Source organism: Squalius cephalus, assembly GCF_949319135.1.
Source record: "Squalius cephalus genome assembly, chromosome: 1".
Taxonomy (NCBI): Eukaryota; Metazoa; Chordata; class Actinopteri; order Cypriniformes; family Leuciscidae; genus Squalius; species Squalius cephalus.
Genome location: NC_137122.1, coordinates 53,885,325 through 53,908,343, shown reverse-complemented (window position 1 = coordinate 53,908,343; position 23,019 = coordinate 53,885,325). Strand labels below are relative to the sequence as shown.

The 23,019-nt window shown below is 37.1% G+C and overlaps 1 protein-coding gene across 1 annotated transcript; it reads left to right on the top strand.

Moving 5' to 3' along the window:
• Positions 1-621: 621 nt before the first annotated feature.
• On the top strand, positions 622-22,382 carry LOC307166546 (uncharacterized protein). Its single transcript, XM_079884976.1, has 5 exons — positions 622-872; positions 2,100-2,209; positions 14,631-14,729; positions 14,981-15,151; positions 21,331-22,382. Exons 1-5 carry the CDS (start codon positions 794-796, stop codon positions 21,496-21,498), a joined length of 627 nt encoding a protein of 208 aa, XP_079741102.1. The 5' UTR covers positions 622-793; the 3' UTR covers positions 21,499-22,382.
• Positions 22,383-23,019: the final 637 nt, after the last annotated feature.

Sequence of the window (23,019 nt, the reverse complement as noted above, 5' to 3'; positions counted from 1 at the left end):
TATATTATTAATTTTATTTTAAATACACATTTTAATGCACGAATTCTTCAACTCCTCCTGTCATCCTAATAATCAAATATTTAAGTATCAATAATATGTAGTTATATATATATTAAATGGTAATTTCCGAATAATCAAAACATTCGTATGAGAAAGATGAATGTAATACTGATAGCTCTCTGTAGCAATTTAAAAGCACGCATAAGTTGTTTGCTAACGTTAGGTGGCGCTCAGCGCTCTATAAAAGCGCAAAGTCCTGCTTTTATCTCCAAGACAACCTGTAAACGTTCAAGGAATGTTTCAGTTGTCTATTTGAGCGATACGGAAGAGACTGAATATGGCATATAATTAATTTTTATTTTTTATATTTTTATATTTTTTTAAGATAACGTTAATGTCTGTATTCCTAAACTAGGACATAAACAAAATTCACAACTTTATTTGTGTCTGTTTCACATCCTCCTCATCCGAAATGAACGAATCCTACTACGGTGAAGGATCAGCTCATGAATATTAATTAGTCCTTGCAACCGTTGCTTAGCGACATCCCGGCAGCGTCCAGTCACGAGCTTCGTTAGTATTCACAAGCCACGCCTTCGCCATAGTAGGATTCTCCGTCCATTCACCGATGGCAACAGTGTGTCCGCTGCCGCTTCGCGAGGACTAGGATGTGAGTCGTGACTGACGTTCAGTTCACTCGTGTCTGAAGATGAAGCTGGGAAGAAGGAAAGAGGACTCTTGTGATGGCTTACTATGAGACAGCTTGTTAGAAGAGTTGTATTTGTTGTCAGAGATGTCCAGCACTGTGTCCCCAACTGTCGCCTCCACCTCGAGCCTCTCTGTTGACCAGCGGACAGTCGTCGTGGGCGCGTGTGAGTATCACCATCAGATGTGCGCTAATATCCATATAAATACTGTATTTCTCAATGTTAAATGTCTTAATTGGGCTGATGATGTCGCAAAATTTCTTGGAAAAATATTATTATTATTTGTTTAAAAGTAGTGTTTTCTGTTTGTATATGGTTGAGACCATAAATTACAGTAAAATATCTTAAAGGTTTGTAAACCCACAGTGTTCAAGTGTTGGGTAAGCTAACTTACTGTAAAAGTAATGAATTACTAGATACTAATTACATCTTCAGAAGTGTAATTAGATTACTGTAATAATTACTCTTTCTATAAAAGTATTGGATTTCTAATTACTTTCTAATTTCAATCTCGAGTTGAACAAAATAATGATAGACATGAAACGGCTCTTTTAATTCTTTCAGATAAATAACTTAAAATTGCATTATTATTGCACTGACCAAAGTGTGTAAAGGGAGAAGGTTACAATAAAAACATACATTTTAGCGTTTTATATACAATTGTTCTATATATTTAATGCAATTAAATCAGAAGTAACTGTATTTAAATGACAAAAAAATTCAGAGTAATCCCTTACTTCACTTTTTCAAATAAGGAAAAGTAATTAAATGACAGTAATTAATTACTTAGTAATGAGTTACACCCAACACTAAAAGTTAATATAAAGGCACTAAATTACAACTGTCAATACAAACGTGTAATTAAAAATATATGTAAATACATGAAATACATCTTTCAGCAGAAATTGCATTAAAGTATATTTCGGTTTACCATAAACGCTTGTCATTATGCAGCTCACTTTAACCATGTTTCAAAGACAATAGAAGTAATTTGATATATAATATGTAGGCTATGTACTGTATATATATATATATATATATATATATTAGTGCTGTCAAATCGATTAATCGCGATTTATTGTATCTAACAAAACTATGTAAATATATAAATATGTGTGTGTGTGTGTTTGTGTATATATGTGTTTATATACTGTATATATATATATAACATGAGTCCTTAAAACACTTTATTATGCAGAAATTATATTTGCCAAGATTGTAAAGACTTATGCTTTATGTTTTAAATTGCATAAACTGTGCCTATTTTTAATCTTTATGAGTCAAATAAAATGTACATGTTAATGGAGGTGTTCAAAACAGCAGAAGCAGCAGCGAGAGTGTTTCGGAAAGCTCATGTGATTGACGTGCTCGGCGTCTGTTGTGTCTCTCCAGTCTGCTGTCTGGTGTTCTTCTTCATGATCGTGGTGCTGCTGTTGATCCTGTACCGGAAGGTTCCTCTCTGCTGCAAAATGAGGGTTTATCAGGAATCTCGCACTGACATGGTGAGGAAAATCCCATTCACCCAAGCTTTCATACTTTCATTAAGTGCCTCAGGTCAAGTGGGCTTGGAAATGAATGCAGGCTCATAGAGTTTAGTCTTGGTACAATTGAATGGGAAATGATATATATATGGCTTTCTCTGAACACAGTTTGAGACATTGCTGAGGTTTCTTCTGAAACTTTAGAGGAGACATGTCAGACATGTTTCCAGATTCTCAGGTACAATTGAGATATTAATGAGATGTCATTTGGGATTTTCCTTTCCAATAGGACATGCAATCAGATTTTATGCCGTTTAATGCTGGACAGTTTTAGGGCGAATGAAAGTATCAAATGTAGTTAAAGAGTTACAGCTGACCTAGTTTGATATTTCTTTTGCAAATGAAGAACATCTCCCACTGTTCAGTACGCTGACACACAATCAGAGATTACACATTATCTTTCTCTTAACTGTGCTAAACGTTCACGAGCTTCGCCATGTGCTTCGGCAAACACCGTGACTCAGTTTGGACGTTGTTAGCGCCAGCTGCGATATCAAAACAAACTCAAGCAACGTAAGCAAGAAAGCTTCAAAAACTCAAAGATTTGACAGTGAAGAGCACAAACTGTGCAGGTTTACGTGAGTCAGATAAACAAGCCGTTCTGTTAGAGAGGAGCACAATACAGCGTGACCGTTCCCCTGACTATCATGGTCACAAGTGCCCTGGAAGAGTTACACAGTAATCAAATCTCAAACCGAGTGGAGGAGTAAAGCTGTCTGCGCACGTACACTTTTAAATAAAAATAAAAACACTTATTGCTGAAATGATATACTTAAATGTAATGTTTACTGGCAATAATTACATGTTAATTGCAATTCAATGAAAATGTATAATAGTTTAAATTTATATTAAATTGCAATTAGTTGAACATTGAACAAAACTACAACTTTATATGTTATTTCATAATATATATTGTCTTTGAAACATGGTTAAAGTGAGCTGCATAATGACAAGCGTTTATGGTAAACTGAAATATTCTTTAATGTAATTTCTGCTGAAAGATGTATTTCATGTATTTAAATATATTTTTAATTACACGTTTGTAATGACAGTTGCAATTTAGTGCCTTTATATTAAATTTCAGTGTTGGTGGTAGCTTATTACTAAGTAATTAATTACTGTCATTTAATTACTTTTCCTTATTTGAAAATATAAAGTAATTGATTACTCTTATTTTTTCTGTCATTTAATTACAGTTACTTCTGATTTAATTGCATTACAAACTGCATATAGAACAATTGTATATAAAACAATAGTAACGTCTAATGTTAAAATGTATGTTTTTATTGTAACCTTCTCCCTTTACACACTTTGATCAGTGCAAGAATAATTAATGCAATTTTAAGTTATTTATTTGAAAGAATAGAAAGAGCCGTTTCATGTCTATCATTGTTTTGTTTATCATTAATTATACAGTAGCTGCAAGTATAGTTTTTATATATATAATTTTATGTTTTTTTTTTAAGTACACTATAAGCAAACATTCAAAAAAATTTATAACACACTTGTTGAAAATTCATTGGCGTTTTAACCCTCGCGTGTCGGTCAAAAATTACCCTTTTTTCCCCCAATGCACTATATTTTAGTTCAATGTATTTTATTCAATATTTTATGGTACTGAATTATTTTTACGCTGTATTTATAATCCTTTTATTCACTTTTTGAGCATAGAGCATTACATTTCCAACTTAAACTGTCGTAAATCTTGAATGCTTTAGAGCACAGACTTGAGTTTGATCTCTTTTCAAAGACGACACTTGGCAGATTATTGCTGAAGTGAAAAAAGTGTTAAAAAGTGAACTTAAAAAGGTTAGAGAATATTTATGTTTATAGTTATGAAAAATGTACAAAAATACTATTTTCAATTTTGATATTCAATATATATTTTCAAAAACTTGTTTTACTCTAAACCTGCAAGAAAATCAAAGCCGTAAATTGGAACACATTTTGGAACACGAGTTGTGTTCCAAATTTGAGCTTGATATCTCAATAAATAAACTTTCGTTAAGATTTTGTTTGGTCGCAGTACCAAACGTCTCCACTAGATGAAATTCGTCTCCCGTTCATTTTCCAATGCCGTCATTTTTGACCATGAGGAGCACAAGTGTGACTATTTTTTTCAGGACCATTTAAACTTTTCGAATCAGGTCCATAAATATCTAAAGACGAAATGTGTTCACCTTTACCAAGTTTCTTACCATTCCGATGAAGTAAAAAAAAAAAAAAAAAAAAAAAAAACACGTAATAAGAACGGCATCAGAGAGTTAAGTGCAGGAACCTTCCAATGTGGGCTGTGAAACCTCACCTCACGTCAGAGCTGTTCTCCTTTAATGTGCCCAGTCCTCAGGATGTGTGTCGTGAGAGCAGATGTTAGATTAGACGGAGAGAGTGCAGCGTTTATCTGCTGTGTTCTGCTCAGACTTCAGCCTGAAGTCATGCCTCATCCTCAGCGTTTCCTTTTCCTGATCACTTTCAGCCCTAATCGTCCCCCCTGAGGGAACTTTAACCTTATCTCAGTACCACATGGAAACTGCCTCCACAAAGAGGAAATGCAAAAACATGTCGGCTAAGTTAACCTGTGGTGAAGATAGGCATGAGGTAAATGTACACACACAATAATAATAATAATAATACATTTTATTTATAATGCGCTTTTCTAAAACCCAAAGCACAGAAGTACAAAAATAATACAAAATTAATCATTACAGTACAACACAGTAAAATACTAATCATGACAGTCTATATGGGACCCTGGATCACAAAACCAGTCACATGTCACACGGGTATATACAGTACAAGTCACATGGGTCAAAATTATTGATTTTTCTTTTATGCCAAAAATCATTAGGATATTACAGTTTTTCTCAATTGCTAAAACACTAAAACCCATTGGCTGAACAAAGTTCTAAGTTGCCTGAACTCATTTAGCTAATTGTGCAGTCTGTTGTCAATACCTTAAACCATTTCACATGGCAAAACACAATTTGCAGATCTCACTTAGACTTTTCAGCAAAACTCTAAACACATTCTCATTCTCAAAACACATGCCATCCATACTGGTAAACACAAGTGGCAACAATCAAATACAAATAGAGAACACATGTCATTGATTGAACACAACCACTCAAAACTGATTTAACCTGTTTCAAAAGATGTGACACAAACAATATAAGCCAGTTCAGAGAGCAAACAAGTTGTTGAAGGCGGGAAGGAGAAAGTCTGAGAATGGATAGAAGAAACAATGTGAGAGGACGAGGACGAGTGCGTATGCGAGGTGGGCGACGAGGAGGAGGAGGAGGGCAAGAAAGAGGAAGAGGGGGAGGAGAGGAAGAGGGGGAGGAGGGCAAGAAAGGAGGAGGGACAATATTGCTTGTGATGTCGACAAAGTGCTCTGGCCTGACCCAGCCCAAAGACAAGAAGAAGCACATTGATCACATGTTTACTCTGCTTTGATTTTTGTCCCTTTTAGTATTGTACTGTAGTACAGTGCATTGTAGGCTATACATGCATTGTAGGTATACTGTACAATGAACAAACTGTATGGCCCTGAACATGCTTTCCATTTGTTACAGATTTTCTCGATTGTTTACACACATTTTCTGAAAGCATGCCTCATATTCTCAGAACTCTACACACAAATCCCAAAAAAAAAAAAACACACACAATGGGCAAAACCCCTCAATTCTCCTGCAAAATGTAACTTTACATTCAAAACAATGTTATTTCTTCTCAAAATGGTATTTTGTTTTCAAATGACACACACAAACCATCACATGAATAGACATTTATAAGAACCAATTGAACACTGATGTGCTCAATGTAAAACACTATGATGAATGGAAAACACTTCTTCTCCATTCATCATGACTTAGGCCTTTTTTTGGTTCAGTGTTACACTTACTACAGACAGTACATACATGAGTGTGTTGTAAAATATCTGAGAATATTGTTTTTATACTCAGAACACACAAATACACGGTAACAAATATATTTTATTTTCCCCACAAAAACAATGTACACAGTGTACATCCCAACCAACACAAAGTTGTACATACAGTGGTCTACATACAAAACAACAGAAGAATTGACTGTATACAGTTACAGTAAAAAATAAAAATCCAATGTTGGCATCCATTGCTCCATTGAAGAGCTCACCTGTTGCCCTTTTATGCTAAAGCTCTGATTGCTACAGTAATTGTAAAACTGTGTGACGGGTGTTTGCCCATGTGATGTGTCAGTGTGCATATTTGAATGGCAGTGTGTTCCTTGTAAAAACAAGAGATTTTCTGCATGAAAATTGTGCCAAAAGCAGAGAATTGTGTGTAGTGTTTTGAAAAAGGTGTGTTTTAGAGCTGCAATTTGAGTGTAAAGCAGGAATTGTGCTTGTAGTTTAGCAGAATTGGTTCAGGGGGTTTGTGAATGAGTTACATGTTGTGGTCATTGTGTCTCAAGTACCAGTATTTGTGTGTAAACAATTGAGAAAAACTGTAACAGCACTGACTGCTCAATAGATTTTGACTGTATGTCATATTGTATGTATGTTTGTATGGACAGGTTGATGGCTAATTTCGCTGGTACTTGTGACTAAGTGACAATAAAGGCTACTACTACTACTACTACTACTGGTTGCAGGTTCATATCAACAAAGAACAAGAATTACAGTACCACAAAGGACAAGTTTGTGAGATGCAGGGTACAGTACTGTAAAAATAGGGGTACAAGGAGGAGGAAGAACAAAGAAATTTTGCAAAGAGCAAAGCAGAGTAGTAATTTCTGATCAATTTTGAGCTACTATGATAGAACATGTTTTCGTTCATCAAAAGACAATGACGAAAAAATATGAAATTTGTTTTGAGATTAAAAATGTACTTTTTGATGGTACAGTAAGGTGTCACGGGTAAGTCTAAACAGAATAGCAGTCCATAGATATCTTTCAAGAACTATATGTTTCGAACAATGTGTTTTCTGTTTTTTGGTGTATTGTTTACTGACTGCTTGATAGTGTATATCATTTTGATCACTTTGTTTATGATCTGAGAGCAGTGTTTGATTTTGAACACAGGTAAAACTGTTTTGAGGCGAAAGTTTCATTTTGCAAGAGGAGTCAGAGGTTTTGTGAATAGTGCTTGAAGATGAGGTTTTGTGTTTAATGTTTTCAGAAAATGGAGCAAGGTTTCAGAAATTGTGTTTTAGCAATTGAGAAAAACTGTAAGTAAAGATCATGTTCCAAGAAGATATTTTGTAAATTTCCTACCATAAATATATAAAACATTTATTTTTGTGAGTGAATGTAGATCAATTGCGAACATAAATGGACAACTTTAATGTTTCGTTTTTTTTTTTTTGCATCCTCAGATTCCAGATATTAAAATAGTTGTATCTCGGTCAAATATTGCCCTATCCTAACAAACCATACATCAATGGAAAGCGCATTTATTCAGCAAAATTGACCCATGTGACTGGTTTTGTGGTCCAGGGTCACATTTAAGCAATTGAAAAAAAAAAAAAGAGTTTTTTTAACAACTTCTTGAAACTGGCTAGATAAGATGTATACTACATAACTTGGGTGCCGCGACAGAGAAAGCTCTCTCCTAAGCGAATCAGTAGACCGAAGGGAACTGGAAGGCGCGTACAGGCTGACTAAGCCACAGATATAAGAAGGGGCTATTCCATGCATAGCTTTGTGTGGTTAGTGTGAGAGTTTTAAAAGCAATACGCGACTGAACAGGAAGCCAGTGCAAGCTATAAAGCACGCCTGTAATGTGCTGACGTGGTGAAGTGTATGTGCTGCTGAATTCTGGATGCACTGCAGCCGTTTTATTGATTTGGCAGGTAAACCAACAAATAGTGCATTACTATAGTCAATCCTGGAAGTAACAAATGCATGAATAAGCCTTTCAGCGTCAGGTAGAGTGAGGTAGGGCCTAATTCTTGCAATGTTTCTGAGATGATGGAATGCAGATTTTGTAATACTCTTCTTAATATGTGAGTCTAGTGTAGGTGAGTGTCAAAGATCACACCAAATTGACCATATACACACAGTAAAGTTTCAGGAGTGACCACCATATTTAAACTTACTAAATCAATGGTTCTGAGACCCACTCCTGGAGACCCGCCTTTCTTGAGATTTAAAGTCCCCCTGTAGTCAATCATTTTATCCCTTAAAACTCATATTTGATCACAAAAATGACATATTTAAATGTTTTTTCATTGAAAAAAAAAAATCTTCATGCCTTAAAGTAGCTGGAATGTAACTCTACACCCTTGCCTCATTTAGTATACGTGGTTCTATGAATATGTAAATGAGCCCCGCCTCCACTCACTCACACCAGCTCAGAGATCCACTGGTTGACGATCACACGTTGATCTGATTGGTTACAAGGTAGTTTGTGACGTCAGAAACACCAGCGATTTCAAACCGTGTTTTTGATGCTGTCTTTGGTTCACTGCAGTTTGCCAAACTGTAAGTGAAGCATCATCCTGATTTTTCCACTGGTGTTTGGATTATTGCAGTGAATAAGTGAATAATGTGATCTGACCAACGGTTTATGACTCTTGCACGGTTTGGCCATCATGGTAATCTTCACAAATGAACACAACTTTTATGAATTTTGAAACCTAAATATAATCGGCAGAAGTCAAAAGTTTTTTCATTAAGCTTGAAAGTTGGAGTTATAATAGTTTTGCAAGCGTGCGATGGGGCTGTGAAAGCAACTAGTGACTAGATGAGTTTACCTGTTCGGCTGATGACGTTTAAAGGGAGATTTCACCGCTGGAAAGATGAATGTGTATTTAAATGGGGTCATTTATGTAGTAGAAAATAGAAATGTGAAATTATTTTAGAAGTTGGAGCCTTCTAGACTGAGAAAAGCCAGAAAATGTATTTTTGGCTCATGTGGATGAGACAACAACTCCCAGAATGCACTTGCTTCGCTGCCCTACGAAGCCACTCCCAAGCCACGCCTACCGGTTACAGAGGGCAGTATCGGAAGAAATGATACAACTAGGCTACTAGTCGACTCGACACTGAAAAGACGCTGTTTTATCGTGAGATCCCCCTATGGGCGGGTTGAAAACATGCGGGACGAGCTCCTCCTACTGGCTGTAGTCTCTCGCCTCTGGCCAAAAAAGCCTCTGATGACGCAAAATTATGATTTTTGTGTCATCGGAGATTTTTTTCCAGACACACAATACAGAAATCTCTCGTCTCAGGGGGACATGAGGGAGGGAAGCATGGTCATTCGAAAATACTACCGGGTTTCTACTGATACAAAGCTTAATGCTAATCGGTGAAGTATCCCTTTAATATCCCAGACAACCTCTGTAGTCCCATTTAGACACTTGTTATCAACCGCCTTTTACAAAACAAGTAATTGCTTAAAAAAATCACAAGAGGGAAAATCACAAGAGGGCATTACTGATCTATTTTATATAGAATAAAACATGAAAATCCCTTGAGCTTGTGTTCACCACAGACATTATTTCAGCCATTTAACCAAAAACCCCTTTTTTTAAAAACATTGACTTTGAAGCGATGGAACTGGAAGCGCTAAAATGCATCTCGTTTCTGGCTTTTGGCCAACAGAAATACATCATCCCTGCAGCTCTCAACTGCAATCATATGAGCTGTGGTGTTAAACAAAGCATTAACCCCCCAGTTTTGCTAAATGTCAGCGAGAAACTTGTAAAGACTCACATTTCCTATTTCTACGACTGTACCATATCTCCGCAGCATGGACAGTATATTTGCTCCTCCTCACCGCAAAACACTTGCTCCGGTTGGATGCGCTTAAGAACGCTTTCCTATCATGAATCACACATGTGCACTTCAATAAGACGGAAGAACACTGGTAAAGGTGTTTATATGCGGGTTAAATCATCCATAAATCTATCTGTCGATCGTTTATCACCCTAAATTGATAAAGGAGAACGGTTTAATGCGTTTACATGACCTTATTGAAGGCTTTATGGGAAGGTAGATCTCCAGAAGCAAGACTGTGCACCCCTGACCTAAAGTATCATTGCATGTGTGCACAATATACAGCAGTCACTTCTGAAATGATTTACCACAGCAAAGGCTGTGAACAAGAAACTGCTGTTTTGCTTAAAGAGGATCTATTCTGCTTTTTTACATGTTCAGCTGTCTTTAGTGTGTAAAGTTGCTTTTTGAGCATGAAAAAGGTCTGCAAAGTCCCTCCAGCGGGAGTCTTTCTTTATATCTGCAAGTGTTTCTGAACTCCCTGAAACGCCTCCATTGTAGTCTTGAGTTTTCTTCCGGGAACAAACACCTCACAAAATTCCTCATTTAAATAATTCATACGCAGGATAAAGGGGACGGGGCATGGTTGAGTGGGTAAGTAGAGCATTGAAACTCGCGGTTATGGTTAGGGGCGGGACATTTCCCAAACCAATCACAACACACTGATCCAGCCGACCAATCAGAGCACAGTGTGCTTTTCAGAAGGAGGGGCTTCCAAGAGACAGGAACTAAACAGGGCTGCGTTTCCAGTACAACGCCGTAACTCGCTGCTTAACTACTATAGTAGGATGCATGGTTGAGGAAATCAACTAGCTCATCACGACCGTAACCGTAACTGTATTGTCGCAATTTTGTTGTTCAACCATGTTGGTTAATGATGCCACACACATGGTGAAGGAATAACCTCTTTTAATGAATCTGTTTGAGACTGAATTAATGCGAGAATCTTTGCTAATAAATTACGGACATGGCATCTGAGGACTATTCCTCATTTTTCGTAGTTATTTCGCTTTATTTCCAGATTCAATCATAGGCTCGTTCTTACGTACTAGAGCACGTTCGCACATGCGCACTCTTCAAAAACGGCGCTTTAAATATCTTAACAATCTAAAAGACATAAATGACATTTGTATATTTGAAAATAAAAGATACAGATTGTACTGAATCTCAGCTTGCTTATTTATTGCACAAGATAAGGATTTATTGAGTCCACACGTCACCTGACCATAGTTGGCAGACTGGGAAGAGAGGAGCTCTTCCTATGCAACAATGTCAAATATGATAAAAAATAATGTGTTTTTTGAACATTCAAGCATCAAAACGTATTCGAGTAGAGCCCAAACACAAAATCAAGACTTATAAAACGCGTATAATACTGTATGGCCTCTCTGAAGACATTTGAACAACTAGTGGCATATTATGAGTAAATTGTTGTCTATAGATGCTCCATGGTTTGTTTATGCTCTTTAAAGTCGCAGTGAAACAGAAGTAGCATCAGCTCTTTTCTTCCATATTGTGACGTACATCAGAGTGAAATGGGTTACTGAAAAAAAAGAAAGGGCGGGACTTGATTCAATCCATCGGTTGTTGATTGGATGGCGGCAGATCGGCTGAATGCGATTGTAAGAAAGGGGCGGAGTTTAAGCGGGCGAAATGATCGGACAAGTCAATCATGATTTTCACCTTGTGGATAATTAAATGGATGAAATAATCTCATACTTGCATTGAAGAAGAAATCTGGTTTTAACGTGGTAAATCTCTAATGTTGCGTGGCGATTCTTAAACCTTTAAGACTTGCTGGTCACGTTTGCATGCTGTGGACCAGCTACACCAGCTCAATTTTCTTTAACAACAGCATGAGTGTGTTGGTCCACCAGCCTGACTAGTATAAACCAGCCTGGACCAACATGGATCATACTGATCTACGCAGGCCAATGCAAGTGAAACTCTTTTATCATCGCTCCTATAGAAACTCGACTCATTTTGAGACATTATGTCCTCTTACTGAGGGGTCTTCACCATCTGATCGTTAGGTTCAGTGTTTTGGGGGTGGGATCACAGGAGACAAAGGTTTTACTTTAGGTCAGGCACTGAAAAAGGCACACCGCTGAAGAGGTCCTCCCCCGACTTCAGGACTGATTTTACACGCTTTTTGCCTTTTCACACTGCCTGAATCAGAGGAGCAAACAAAAGAACGTCTCTCTTATTGGGGGACTCCGAGACTGTTGAGAGGGAAAACCAGCGAGGGAAGGTGACCCCTGACCTCACATTTACTAAACGTGTCTCCCGGTGTCCCGAATAAGAGGGGTGATGGGAAAGGTCAAAGTACGTCACTGTGAGTGATGTCAGAGCTGTCAGGAGCTCTTGCCTTGAGTCCAAGACGTCAGCTGTGTCTCAGATTCGGGCCCGGTTTCTATTAAGGGACCATATTTGCCAACTGGGATTGATTGACAGGGGCTTTTTTTTACCTTTAAGAAGGCACTTTTTTTTTTTAAACACAAAGCATGTTGTCTATTTAAAAGAATATACTTTTGTATATTTTTTTTTAATATTTTTAACAATATACATCAGTGTGAACTGATATTAAATGCATGTTAATTGAAATGAAAATGTATTATAGTTTAAATTTACATTAAATGCTATCAGCTGAACTGCTTTTGACTTAAGTTCATCTTCATATGCAATTTCATAATTTCTTCTGTTGTCTTTGACACAAATATATAAAAATATACTTTAAATGTAATATTGAATAATGCATTTACAGTTAAAATGATAATCAAGTACTTTAGTATGTCACCCTGCTTTGGTAGTCAACACATCAAAATAATTATTAAAACATGATTTAAAATGTACTTTAAAGAAAAACTTTTAAAAGTGTGCATTTTTTGGTACAGTCAGCCATTTATTATTGCAAAATTAAAAACTTTTTTTTTTTTTACATAAGGTTGAATCTCATCTGTATCATGTTTTGTACCCACATTTACAAGAAATTATATTTGACATTAAATGAAGCCTATTTAAAAAAATAAATAAAAATACACGTACATTTTTTGCCGTGGTGACAATATTTCATTGGTAAAGTATTTATGGTAGAATGTGCCGTATTGTAAAATGTATTACAGTACTCACTCAAATTAAAATGCCCCCACACAGTAATGGTAGAAATTTGTCGCCCAAAGTAATTGTAAAGAAAATAACGTCTTAATGTTCTTAAATCAGGTTTAATTTTCTTTGTCCAAAATATAATTTCTTATTTTTTTCTTGATGTGAAATTATGTAAATAACAGATAATAAATAAATAAAACCATGAAGGGGCATTTTGTTGCTTGCATTTACCTCAAGCCCTGGTTAATTTCCAACCCTTCTCTGCACATTTTGGCCAACGAGTGCACTAATGACTTGTAACACTGTTAACTGACTTGTCCGGGTGACATATGGGCCTGTAAAAGGGAGTGCGCTCGTTTAGTAGTACCTGCCGCAGAAACAAGGGTGCAAAACAGAGGCAGACCGTTAAAACGCCAGTGTGGGGATTGTTACTCAGCACCCTGATGACGCAGTAAGACACTGTATTGTCCCGGGACACAAAGGCATCTATTTAGGTGTGGGGTATTCACTGAGTGTCCGGCTGGGCTGGAGGAATTCCTCGGCCTCACGCGGGGCCCGCCTGCCTAATCTAGCGCTGGATGGGAGGGGAGGGAGCCGTTGAGGAAGTTGCTTGGTGGTCTTCTCCTTAGCGGAGTAATTTATGACCATCCAGAGGTCTGGCTCTAACATTGCAGAAGTAGGAAGAGGAGGAGAGACATTGCGGAAAGACAAAGACGGGGGTGTGAGACTTTAAATCAAGATTGCTGATGGTTTGACTCGCAATCAATATGAAAACATTGTAACTATTATGCTGGTTGAGCTCCTGACTATGAACTATGAAGCAGTCAGTTTTCAACATTGATAATAATCAGAAATGTTTCTTGAGCAGCAAATCGTCATATTAGAATGATTTCTGAAGGATCATGTGACACTGAAGACTGGAGTAATGATGCTGAAAATTCAGCTTTGATCACAGGAATAAATTACATTTTACAATATATTTACATAAAAAAAAAACATTTTAAATTGTAATAATATTTCTCAATGTTAACGTTTTTACTGTATTTCTGATCACATACTAAATGCAGCATTGGTGAGCAGAAGAGACTTCTTTCAAAAACATAAAAAAATCTCACCCAAACTTTTGAACAGTAAATGTCATACACTGTATAAAAAAAAAATTAATAAAAAAAAAACTGTAGAATATTGTGAAACGCTACAAAAAAAAAACTGTTTATAGTTTAACAGTTAGTTCTCGTACTATATACAGGGAAAAAACTGTAAAAGATCTCATGTCATTTTTACAGTAAAATACTGTTAAATGTTGTTTTTTAGAAGTAAAAAAGCTAATCAAATTATAATTTACAGCGAAAAACTATAAACTGGCATTCCCAAAATTCCCTGTGTGGCACTTCACATTTAAAAGTATTATGTTTAAATAATTATGTTCCATTTTTGTTTATTATTCTGACAACCACAGCTGCCATGTTTCTTTTCCACAGTGTATTAACAGAGGCTTGTCATTTCTTGGTTGAACAGGAAGCTCCTCATCAGTACTACAACAGCAGACAGACTCTAGTTGCTTCATCTGATTTTGAGCAAACACACGACACAGGTCATGAGAACGTCAATGCACAGGTAAGCGCTATGAAAGAACACTGTATTTCACCCTCTGTCGTCATTTACTCGCCTTCATGTCGTTATAAACCTGTATGACCAATAGGCACCAAAATACTTTTCCTGAATGGAAAGATATTCACTTTTGTTGTATGTTGTCATTGTCTTGATGGGAATGCAGGTTTGGAACAACATTGGTAAAGGGTGAAAGCTTGTCGTCATTACTTTCAGTTCCTCATTTCATCAGTTTTGTTTCTGCTTGTGGCTGTCAGTCGGGCTCTTTGTTCCTCATCGGTGTGCCCAGCAGCTACTACCTGTCCTCAATGGAGCCTCCTCATCCTCGCCTGCCCTCGTACGAGAGTGTGCGCAAGAAAGACAGACAACGGCAGATCCACATGATGATAGCCGACCGATTCGGCCTCGGCGGACCTATTGTGACAGAGGTGACTCATTTAGCCATAGAAATCATATTCAGTGTTGGGGTGGCGCACTACAAGTAACCTGAGCTACGTAATCGGATTACTTTTTTCAAGTAACTAGTAAAGTAACATCACTTTTAAATTTACAACAAAATACCTAAGATACTTTTTCAAATAAGTAAGGTAAGTTACTTTGCTTTCCCATGTGTTCCCATAAAGAGAGCAAAAGTTATATTTTTGGCAAATGTAAAGCCGCTTCCACACCAAAAGTGAAATGAATAAGCTTTAAGCTGAAGGAAATCTGAATGCAAATTCACGCCTGTACAGTAGTGAATTTGCATTTCCTTAAGGCTAAAGCTTGTTCATTTTACTTTTGGTGTGAAAGGGCCTTTACATTTGCCAAAAAATATAACTTTTGCTCTCTTTTTGTTGTTCAAAAAAAAAAAAAAAAAAAGCAAGCCCAGCCCAGGTGAGAAAAAGTAACGCAAAAGTTACTTAAGGCATTACTTTCTATGAAAAGTAACTGAGTAATGCAGTAAGTTACTTTTTTTTAGGGAGTAACGCAATATTATAACACATTAAATTAGGCTTATTTTTTCACTAGGGAGGGCTATATATACACAGAGTAACTAAAAAGCTAAACAAGGATCAGGTGGTTCAAATCAATCAAACAATGAGTTGCCATGACGACAGTTGAGAACCTTCTAGAATCCATAGAAACAAAAAGAAAACAGAGTTACAAACTAAAACTCCATACAGAAACCAAAACCGAGCATTACACAAGTATGACTGGTCATGAATTTGCAAATGGCTTTAAACTGTAAACAATTCTGCACAATTGCATTATTGCGCCTTGTGAAAATTAATTTGTTAAATAGGCTAAATGGAAAATTAGCAGTTTTTAAAACTGTTGCACCGCAGGACCTTTGAAATTAACAAGTGTAATCAAAGTTTAATACTTGTCAGGGCATCTAAAAAAATACACTTTTACAAATGTATACAAATATACATTCAGACATAAACTTTAGATAATGTGAAAAAAAGGCCAGCGATGGTAAAAATTGAAGGCCAGCGATGACAGTTTTGTCTATTAGCAGTGTGTGGCTGCAGTATAAGCAGGTGTAGTCTAACTGAATTAAGGAAACAATAGGTTTTCAATATGAATAACCCTCTATTTTCTGCTCCGTATCATGATCATATATCATGTAAATGGCCATTCACTGCCGCACAGACAGGCCCAGTATCCCTCACCTGCGCTGATACCGTGACGCATGCTGTCCGCATTTCATGGCCCTTTTATGTTGACTTTGTGCCAGGAAACGCATGAGTACACACACTAAGGGAAATTGATGCACATCAAACATAATAACTGTCTTGAAAGGTAAACACTGGCAGAGAGAACGGCTCTTTGTCTGCTTGTCCTCTCCTTCACTCTCCCAAGTTTCAATGGGTGGATCGATCTCTCACCAATTAACCATATTCCTGAGCTAAGTGAGCTTGTTCTCCATCTAAAAGCCACAGTTTTGTCTGTCCTATGTCTGTCTGTCTGCTCTGTTTATTTTTCGGAGGCTAAAGGGAAGGCTCGGAGCTCAAAGATTAAACATTACAAAGAGATAGCGAAGGAGAGACAGATAAAAATGGCAGTAATATCACTAGCTGAATTTGTTTAAATAAATGTTGAGCGCTGTATTATGAATTAGCATAGTGCAAAGGTCTTTATCTTGTGGAAAAGTACTGACCTGCTAAGCTGCAGAAATATTACATAATAAGATTTAAAATATATATTTTGGTAACACTTTACTGAAAGCCTTTATGTATAATGCATTGGAAAAGTATTTTTTAATGCATTTATTTATGCCTTGTGATGCACCGTATCATGCATTCTATGATTTCATGAATAATCGTCACTGCAGTTATATTGTAATACATTGTTACACCTTTATAAAGTATAATGCAGGAAAACACATGACACTTTCAGATGTAACAAAGAACGTGCAAATATTATAATGCATTTTAACTTTGGTTACAATTATTTATGAAATGATTTCATGCATTACAACGTACATTATGATTTTGTTTTAAGTAAAGTGTAACTGATATTTTCACAAAGAAATTATGCTAGTGTGTTGTGGGCAGTTTTCAGGTTATAGAGTGCAACAGTCGGGTTATGGTTGGAAGTAAAAACTCTATTCATTTTCTCCATAGGGACATTGATTTTTAATGATAACTGATAGACTGTGAGCTACAAGTTTGTTCACTAATGGTATTTGCTTCTGTTGAAGCCGTCAGCCCGCATTATTTCAACTTAGTTTTAAAATAATCATGTTGAACAGAGGAATTTGCGGTGAAAACTACATTACCCATGATGCTGTACAGGAAATCCCACCAATCAGAGAGTCGAAACAAGCAAAACATGCCATATTTTGCCATAAACGTTTTTAATTCGATTATGCTGTTCACAATGCTTCATGGGATTGTAGTTCTTTCACTCTTGCGCCTTTTTCTTTTTGTCCAATTTTCGAATACTTTTTTTGTTCTCCAAATATAACCTTATAACGCCTTAAAGGCTTTTTTTGAAATCCCTATGGGAGAAAAGGATGGAAAAAATACTTCCGGAACCAACGCTGCTGAAAAAGTGGGCGGGCACTAGCGCACTCTACTGGTTTAAGGTTGCTACAGTGTTGCTAGTGTATTCTTAGTGGTTTTTAGGTCATTGCTAGAGAATCCACACCACCACTATAAAGATCCTGACACGTAGGAACGATATTGCTGGAATCACTTTGACAGCATTTTTTCCCCCAGCAGATGAACGATAAAAAACATTGACAGCCAGTCAGAATTCTTCCCATTCTTCCCACTTCCAACCACACCCTGCAATTGTGGCCGCGTCCGAAAGCTTAGGCAACTGACTTCTTGCCTCGCTGCTTCATCAGGCAATGACTCTGTTTGCGCATGAAGGTGCCTCACGAAACCTCATGATACTGAATAAAAATAGAAATAGAGCGAGCTTTGGTGAAAACTAAGCGAATATTTAATTACGACAAGAGTCATTTCTCACTAGAAATGACATCAAAAGTGGAGAAATTTGTTACATATACACACAAACTGACCACCAATGGCAACTTCCAGATGCCAGATTTATTTGTTTAACTCAGCCACAGACTGGAATGCACAGGATTGTGGGATATCATAGGCATCTATGCTGCCATCAAAAATCGATCAGATGAAGTTGTCTGGATTTGGATGTGCCTTGCTGCCTTCATACCTCTGTATGCTGCCTGCGGAGGCAGTGTTTTTCAGCTTGCGGACGCAGACAGTGGAACTGAAGTGCAAGTGTAGAATAAACAAAATGGCTCTGTCCCAAATGGAACCCTGAGCCCTTGCGATCTTCCTCCGAGTCCACACTTTCCTGACGTAATGCTGCTTTAAATGTCGGGTAGAAGTCTTCTGTGGAGGCTTGCGTTATTGGTGCCCCCTTCTGAAACCTGAAATGGGATACTCACGGTGGCCATTGTAAGTCCACAAGACTGCAAGTGCACATGAAGTCTGTCATTTGGGACAAGGCCAATGTTATCATCCACTGGTGTGATTCTGATTGGCTGTCAATGTTTTTATCATTCAACTGTCACAAATCGTTCTGAAAGTGATTCCGACAATTTTGTTACTCTGCAGAATTAGAATGATCATTAAAGCTTTATAGTTAAAGTTATCGTTCATTGTGAACAGGCCTGGGGCCTCATTTATAACCGTTGCGTACGTGAGGCGTACGCCACTTTCGACGCATAAGTTGTGATTTATCAAAGCAAACTTGGCGGGAAAATTTGAGGCACCTGCATGCAAACTCTGAGCCATGCGTACAGACATTTTGGACACAGAGCAGTTTGGCGACATTTACATTTACATTTTACAGTAGTCATTTAGCAGACGCATTTGTCCAAAGCGACTGACAAATTAGGACTAAATTAAAGGAGACATATCATGCTTTTAAATCGTTCCTTTTTACATATAAATCATACATTTGTAGTCTATATAAAGCGGAACTGCAATGCTTGGAGGCCCCTTTTCTACCCCTTTTCTGATGTGCGTCTGAGAGCGACTCGTTTTGGTGCGGTCTCTTTAAGTACAATTGAGACACTTCATACCCCGCCCCCTCTCCAGGATGCAGAGGTGACACTCGGTTCAACTCCACCCCGTTCGGCCATTTTTGTAGTTTGATAGCAGAGATACAATTATCTAGCGGCACAGAAACTTTTTATTCACACGTTATTAACAAAATGTCAACAACGGAAGACTTGTCCAGCCAGCCTTACATGTTCGAGCCAGAGTCGGAGCCGGAGCGAGATGAAAATGAAGACGACGAACCTGCAGAACAACGTCTTCATATGGATGTATCGCAATGGTGTGTTACTGTATTTACACATGAAACTTTGGTCTTCCGACCTTTTACCACCGTGTTGATTTATTTGGATTAATACGTGCGAGGGAGAGAGAGTAAGACAGCGTCTAGTTTGGAGACGGTGAAGTCTTGTTTACACTTTCGCCTGGCTCCGAAGAGAGAGAGAGAGAGAGTGCGTGCGCGCGACCGGGTCTCTCTCTCTCTGCTCGTTCTTTCAGTTAAACATGCATCCTGACACAAGCGCGGCAGTTCATCTACATTAGACGGTGTAATGAAGCGTGTGGGTTACTACATCCAACAACCGAACATTTTAACTTACCCTCTCGTAACTTCTGCATATTTTTGCTTGGACTACAAAATTGCAGCGAGAAATAAAAATGGCGGATTGCTCGAAGTGTTGAGCCGGTAGTCAATGTCCTTATTTGGCAGTTCCGCTGCAAATACTGTGACGAAATAGTTCACAAAACGTCATAGATAACAGAAAAATCGGAACAGGTTGAAAAATAAGGCCAAAACAGAATATAAAGATATCAACGAAGCACCTGAAGAGAATAATTTAATCTTTTCTGTACTTCTAAACACTCCAAATATACAACAAAATGCATTTAAGGGCTAAAAAAGTGGATTTAGCATGATATGTCCCCTTTAAGCGAGTCATCGTGAAGAGGCAAAAACAACGCAAGAAGTGCTCAAAATATGAAGTTCAGGCATTGTTCAGAGTAGCATAAGCCCGATAAGTGAGGATGGTGAGCTGAGAGACTGACGGCAGATAAAGGAAAACCACTTTAAATCTTCATTATGAGTCCTAATCATAAATACAGTGCATGTTCACAATAACAGTTTAAATAAATAAAAGAAGGATTTAAACTATGTTTTACATCTGATATACACATTTAGATTAAATATGTCATTCTCATTAATGGAGTTAAGCACTTAAATTACATAACCGAAAAGTACATAACCATTTTTTATATTCTAATAAATATAAATATTTGTAGTGGATGCGCTGCTTTTGAACACTTTTCCTGTGGCATGCTGTGTTTTAATGTTTCAGAACTCATGGTCTGAGAATGATCAATAAAGCACAATAAGGCCTATCTGTTTCCATTAAAAATATAAAGCAATTAAAAATACTATTTGGCCAGTGGAAAAGATTGAGTAAAAACTTTCTCTGAAATGCATTTTATACAATTTGATTTATTCATTCAAAAACAAGGCAAGGATAAGCTACTAAATGATTTTAAGCAATGTAATGTGACGGCACATCCGTATCTCATACTGTCTTAAACCGTTAAATATGGTATCACATGGATGAATATGCATATGCAAATGATATGCAGATGAGGTATAGGCATTGTAAGCTCCATATGGTTATTTCAGGGTGGAGACGAATGTGAGCACAATTTTCCACTTACTGGGATTTATAAAGGGAATTTTGAGCAAGTTCTCTCTCTTTTTTTCAAATTATTAATTATTTTCAATAATTATCAATCATTTCTTAATCCTAAATGTAATTCGTGAAGCACCTTCCAAGTTTTGTACTTTTGGTTAAACACTAAAAATGTGTGATACAAGCAGAATCGCTTTTTTCAGCATTTATGTTGTGTTTCAAACATATGTTTAAAGGTATAGCGGAGGATTTTTTACTTCCGGGTGGATCACCTATACTATTGGTCCTCCTAATTGTCAATCATTCTGGTGAATCAATCAAACTTTTTAAAAAGTGGAGAGGGCGGGTCTTATCTAAAATTCGGAAAGATCCTCCACTATACCTTTAAGTCATGCTTTATCTCTGTTTTTACCACAGCTGCCTCCCACATACGAGGAAAGCATTCGTCAGTCCGTCCAGTCCATTGACATCCTGTCACTCGAGGAGCGTCCGGTTACGGCCTCTGAGCCCGACACAGATTTACCTGCTTATGAAGCTCTACCTCCCATCACAGACTCACAAGATCCCAATAACCCTGTTAATTAAACGCACTCACGTAAAGGGAAGAATGCAGTCCGTCCTCGGCGCGAAATGAACAGCTGTTGAGCTATCGATGCCCTGACACTGGAGCAGACGTGTGTGTGTGTGTGTGTGTGTGTGGATACGCTGTGCTTGCAAAAGACACCAACATATGATAAGACTTGACCTATGCAATAACCTGCACCAGCACACTACGAGAGGAGAAATATAATGCATCACTACTGGAAGAAGAGAGAGAACAAGAATATGCAAGAATTTGAGTTCTGTCTCTGTTAAAACCAGCATCAAACTGCTTCTAATATACCGACATGAGATATTTCCATGACTTTTCCAACACATTTTTGTTATATACACATACACGCACACAATAACACTGTAGTGACATTTATTAAGAAAGCAAATAAAGTCTATTCACGTTTCATTTTTCACAGAGATGGCCGGTTCATCTCGTACCAAAGTAGCAATTTATGTACTGTACCGATTTATATGCTTAAAAAAGGACATTTGAAGCCATGTTTTGGACATTACAGGGAAGATTACTTGTTTTTGCTAATCTTTTTTTTTTTTTTTTTTTTTTTTACCGTTTCATCATATGTAATCATTATGTGCTTTTGTATGAGGGTTATAATCTTTTTTTGCAAAATTAGATTATTTTAGACAGACCAGATTTTTTAGATGGAGAGAATGGAAATTAGCTTGAATTCAATTTAGTTTTTAACCAAACTGCATGGTGTATTTTTTTTTTTTTTCCTTTATTGATCGACCAAATGATGCCTTGCTGAAATTCTGCTTGTTGAATCTCTCTTCTTGAATAACCATTTATGAATGTGCTCATTTTTATCCCACTGTGAATAAAGGTGACAAACCTGACAAACTCATTTTCTCTGGATGAGAAAATAATCCATAATCCATATAACACCTAAAACAATGCAAATGTGATTAAAAGGTGTAAAAGTCACTCGTTTTTGACATAGACACAGGTTTTTGACTGTCCAACAGCGACACCCGCTGGTGTAGTTGCAGTGGAGGCTTGCTTTTAAACAGACCTCCTAAACCGTGTGATGGGTGTTACGAAGAAGATGAAGGAGAGTTCAAGAAGGTTTCAACTAACAAAAAGGGTTCTTTAATGGAAACAAACTCAGGTAATGCACGAGATGATTGTAAAGTATCAGCATGTCTACACACAAACACGAACGAGGAGGGGAATAGGGAATATTCGTTTTACGCTTTCTCCTAGCAGGAGTTTTATAAGGAACAATGGTGATATAATTCATAATAAGAAGTCATTGTACATGGAGAACTGGGTTCGGCACAACATTTTAATTGTAAACCAGCTTATTGACAAGAATGGGCAATTTACACATGCTCTAATTTTATTTCAAAATAAGGTTTATTTGTAAATGAAAAATAATTTAATAAAGTAATTAAGGCTTTCCCTAATGGCATAATAATCTGAACCAACTTCTCAGGCGTAGATATTAATAATACAACCTTACAAAATCCTCAACTTTTTGTAAATGGTCTCTC